At 31.2% G+C, this 5,458-nt stretch overlaps 1 protein-coding gene across 1 annotated transcript; it reads left to right on the top strand.

The window, feature by feature from the left end:
- Nucleotides 1-680: 680 nt before the first annotated feature.
- LOC110099785 lies at nucleotides 681-5,224 on the top strand. Its single transcript, XM_020827066.2, has 3 exons — nucleotides 681-997; nucleotides 4,014-4,126; nucleotides 5,168-5,224. The coding sequence occupies exons 1-3, from the start codon at nucleotides 811-813 to the stop codon at nucleotides 5,222-5,224; spliced, it is 357 nt and encodes a 118-aa protein (XP_020682725.1). The 5' UTR covers nucleotides 681-810.
- The last annotated feature ends 234 nt before the right edge of the window (nucleotides 5,225-5,458 follow it).

Raw genomic sequence — 5,458 nt, 5'->3', positions numbered from 1 at the left:
AGTTATCAAGAATATATCATCACCAACATTGAATTTATATTTGTTGGGAATTAGAGAAAATCTTTGTGAAATTTTACCATAGATTAATCACACAAATTTTGAGGCTATTAGAGAACAAGAATGTTTGAGGGTCTCCCTTCTTCAGAAGTTTACATTGGTCATGACAAAAAATATTAAGGTTTCATTTGTGAGGGCTTTCTTGTTGCTTCTTAAAGCAGCTTCTTTGTACGAAATTTTTACTTATTGTACTAGAAAAATGCTTTAAGAAACAACAAAAAAATTATCCCAAACAAAATCTAAGACTCATATTTTATCTACTAAGGGCATTTTGATTTAAAATAAATGTTTGAATGTATTTTATGAAATAAATAAATAACAAAAAAAAAAGCCAATGGTATAATTTCCAAGGCATATAAAATTAAACATTAATTTTGTTTTAAAATTATGAGAATTGAATATAAAAAAAAAGAACAAAATTTTCCATTGAATATAATGTATAAGAATTTGAGAAAAAAATTTCAAAAAATATTTGTATGGAGATCTTTCTATACCAAATTTTATGCATGCATAAAAAATTAACGAAAAAATTATACCTTATTTTTAATATAAAATAACGCGAATTTTTTAATTAAATTTTATATATTTTTTATTTTTTAAGAGCAAATTGCACAACGTTACGCTCCGCCTCGCTGCACGGATTTCAAAATTTCCTCACAGGTTCTCTACTTTTCTCCTACTCCAGTCACCCTTTCTGTAGTTCTCTAGGGCATTTGGTTTCCACGGACGTTCAAAATTCTGGATCGTAGAAAGATGTCGACAATGGAGCGCCTCTTTGTTGAAATCTTCGATCGGAAGAGTCGGATCGAGCGCCAGCTCCATCAGCAGTTCGAATCATACGGCGATTCCCTTGCCTGCAACGTCATTGCCGACGGCAGGCGTCCGCCGCCGTGGCTGTTCGAGTTGGCTCCAGCCGCCACAGTTTGTCTTGATCCTGGAGGTATGCTCTACATTTCTCCTTTTCTCTACCAGTTTTATTAAGATTTTTCGGTTTGATGGCACTGGATTGTTATTTATGTGTTGTAGGGTCTGTTTGGTATATAGCAGTTAGGGCATATGAAATGAAGATTTAAGATAAATAAAATATTTATAAAAGAACACTGGAATCAACTAAGAAAGTCGGCATGAATTTCGTTGGAGGCAATTGAATTGATTTTTACCATCAATTATTTATATTTTCATTAAGAACTTTTTTCCAAACGGAGAAGTTTAAAACCATCCTTTTTATGTTCCGTCTTCCAGCATATAACCAGTCTATCTACAATAACAAAGCAGTCAAATAGGAATATACTTTCAATATTTAATAGATTTTAGCGCATAGAAAAACATACCATTGCAAAAATATTGCATGCATAAACAAATAAATTTAATTATATCCCGAACAAAAAATCAAGCACCATGAACATTGAGTCGTATTAAAGAGTAACATATCAATTCATCTCATGTGAGACTCTAGGAACAAATACATGACCGCTATATTCTTTCTCAATAGGCATGCACAAGAGCTTGCTATCTAAGTAATTAATCAAAAACAACAAAACAATTTTCAAACCAAAAGTTGCAAGAACTTTGGGAATACCTCTTTATTTATTTTTAATTCATTGCTTGATAATTACAATTATCATGTTGTTCACCCTTATCCTGATTATTTGGTCCTGCTTTGCAAATTACTTGAATGCTAGTCATTCATGTTAGTAAGTAATTTGATTCTTGTTCTACTTTAGATAAATCCATTTTTAACAATTTCTACTTGTTGATTACTATAATCATTGTAAAATTCTAGGATGCGTGTCTATTACTTACCTTCCATAATATTGTATATAATCCATGTAATTGAATGTGCAACTTGCTTGAAAATCTAGTGTACCGGTAACATAACTATTAGGTTGGATGCTCTAAGAAAAAAAAAATGAAATATTTTGGTTAACATTTGTATAACTCTAGCATAAACTACTTTTCATCATCTAAATGTTTCTTGTCCTTGAATTTGATTCAACTCTATTTGGCGTAAAAAATAATTTTGTGTTTCTATGAATGACATCATAAATTTGGTAGAAATTTTCACATTGAGATAAGTAGCACCAATCATATTTTGAAATTTAAAAACAAATCAGGAAAAATTGTAATTCAATACTAAGTTGGAAATGATATTGAATTCATCTAAATTAGAACAAGATTCAGATTTTGATGATCTTGCAAGTAGGTTAGAGTTTTATATGTTGGTACAAAATTCCAATCTATTATCCTCCTGAGTTGGGTGTAGAGTTAGATTTGATCAAGATGAATCCCTTTGAAACCAATTAGTTCCTATTAAAGTCCTGCGAGACAAAGCATTTGAAGTTATAGGAATCTGTAAATTGTGTAATTTTTCATTCGATTAAGTGCTTTCTTTGGTGCAATGTAATTTCAAATATAGAATGGGTCTAATTTCACCTATTTTGCACATGTTAGAGAACACTGTTTTTTTATATGAAGTTTTGTTTTATGAATTGCACATTTGCGCATCTAAGATTTTTCCCAGCATGATCAAGCTTGCATAAATATCTCCAACTATCATGAGGGTTATGAATAACTCCCTCATGTGTTTAAGTTCAGCTTGAATTATCACTTGTCAATAAGTTCCTATATGTAACTTCATCCTATATATTAATGAAGACCTCATTATGTTTCGAGAACTTATTTTTATCGGGAGAGGGGAATTCTTGAAAAATTGATGCTCACCTGACTACATGTGCTAATAACTTAAAAACATAGCAAACTTTTTCTCGATCCAATTTCTAATTTTGGGTTTATCTCTTCCATGGAACTTATTTGCAATTTATACTCTTTATGAAAAGAAGCTTTGTGGCATATATATTTTCAAATCATTCAAGGATGAGATTACCTTTGCACTTTTGTCACCAAAGTTTTTCATTCTATGGTGGTATGTGATAATACAAGCTCTCATTGCATTTTACCATTTAGAATCAATCCAGATCGATGGATTTCATTTCCTTTTTTTATTCAATCACTTTCTTGGCCTCAAGTTTCTTTTCCATTTCAGGTCAGTTTCCGCATGACATTGTAGGCATGGAGTGATTACCGTAGGTGAGAATTCATTGTAAGAATTTGGGGTAAAACATGAAATGCCTTCACAAATTTGAGTTCAATGCCACTATACTAAATATGGCTAGATGTCAAAACATGTCTTTACTAAGAGCGCCTTCCTTTATACATCCATTGCATTAACAATGTCTTCCTTTATACATCCATTTCTTTCACAGTGCCTTGCTTTATACATCCATTGATTTTGTTAATGTGCATTTTTTTTTAACATTTTTCAGTTTTTTTTCTACTAGCAGTTTTTTAAAATAAAAAGTGTATTATCTTCTCGAGGACTACCTGTCCAGTTGATGAATCTAAGTAAGTTTAAACTGTATTAATGCAAAAGATGCATGAGTTTTGCTTAAGGTATCCAACTTGTTCTTCTTACGATGGACCCTATCCTTGACTTGGATGTCATAATCTAACTGATGATGCAAATTGAGGTTATTGCTTATGGAAGGTACAGAAGTGGTTTCTACTTGGATAATGACCTTGCCTCTATAATGATAGTACATAATGATGTTGATTTGATTCGTCAGTATATTTCCTAGGATGAATTTGTTTACGTTGACTTTGTTAAATCGTATGTTTCAGCCTTTCCCAATAAAAAGAAAGTGTAAACTACACCTGCTCTCAACTGTTTGATTTAACTTTGGTCAAGGCCCTTTGGGTTGCAAATTTGTAGTTAAATATGGATTTAGCACTCTATTTTTGGAATGTTCTTGTCAAGCCAGATTCCTGTATTGTTGTTACTTGATTGTTGGCTGAATTATGATGACTTGAGTTTAGTGTAGAGTTTATTTTTGCACACATATAATTTATTTGGATTGCTGTTCTACCCTTTTGATTTATGGTTAACATGCTTTCTCCAGAATGTAGACAGCCTTCATCTTCGTTTTGGAATACCAAGAGAAAAACTTGCAGTGCTACTTGGGAATGCATACAGGGAACTTTGCCGAGAGTATGTTTTTTAGTTTTTTTTTCCGTATATATTTTAAAATTTATATTTACTAATAATGTTGCATCTATTTAGCGTGGAAGGTATCTAAAAAGGTGTCATTTGCATGCCTAAATGATGATTACATTAGCAGTATGAATATTTATTATGTTTCATCCTATCATATTTTTAGTATTGATCAATGTAATCGTTTTAAGCTCTATTTTATTTAGGTTAATATTAGGTTTATTTTTCATATAATGGAGTGATTAGTTTGCCCATCTTTTCTATTAATTTTCAATCTTTGTGGCTTTGTAACAAAACTTTTAATTTTGGTACATTACATATGATAAGAACCTATTCCATGGGAACCTATTGAGCAAATCCTAGTATGTGCAATGGAAAATTTTATTATGTAGGAAATCAATTAATTATATATATTTTGAACAGAAAAACCATTGCTATTGTTCTCTATCTATTGATTTTGAAGCTCCAATTAAAATTAACTACATCATGTGTTATCGATGATGATTGGGGCGATAAAAGTTAAGATTATGTCAAACTTAGGATACCATATTTTTTGAGAAGGGTTGAATACTATATAGATGAAGAACTATGTGGTTAAGAATAAAAAAAGTTTGGGAAAAATGTATGGATGCTATAAAGGAAGGAATATAAGATTAAAGAGAGAGAAAGAGATCTAATGATCTATAGAAAGTGGGAGGAATTAATCCTAGAGAAGATTCCCAAGAAAACCTTTATCTTTTTTTCATCATTAATCATATTCAATTGCAACCGAAGTCCTACTATTTGTTGAAAGAAACGAGTGGGAGAGAATAAGAGAGAAAGAGTGGTAGAATTCAATATTCTTATATTAGGAGAAATCTTGCCCACTATATAGAAGTTTGTAAGGGCAAAAAAATAGGGAAGAAATTAACATATATCCTACTAAGAAATGAAATCAAAATAATATAACATATTTTTGATAGAATGAATATATATATATAATAGATTGTGTCACACCCCGTTTTGATAGAAAAATGACTAACTAATATTTTCATGATTTTGTACATTTGGTTAACGTTGCAGGAGATCTCCCATTCCAAGAGTGATCCCATTGGAGCAAAGTTAATTTTGGAATTTTGAGAGTTCAACTTCATTTTGGAGTTTCTCAATGTTTAAGGTTTTAGCTTCATTATACTTAATAGATTTCATAATCTCCCCGGTTTAAGTAACTAATATCCTCATCAGTATCCTTAATCAAAAATCATTCATGGGGCTAATAGAATTCTATAGGGGACCACTTCAAGATCAAGAGGTGGTTCCCACCATTTAGCACTTTGCTTAATCTAGGATTCAAGAGGTGGCTTTCATAGTATA

This window comes from Dendrobium catenatum, unplaced genomic scaffold (genome assembly GCF_001605985.2).
Source record: "Dendrobium catenatum unplaced genomic scaffold, ASM160598v2 fragScaff_scaffold_220, whole genome shotgun sequence".
NCBI lineage: Eukaryota > Viridiplantae > Streptophyta > Magnoliopsida > Asparagales > Orchidaceae > Dendrobium > Dendrobium catenatum.
The sequence above is the reverse complement of the archived record's forward strand: the minus strand, read 5'-3'. Positions and strand labels throughout refer to the sequence as shown.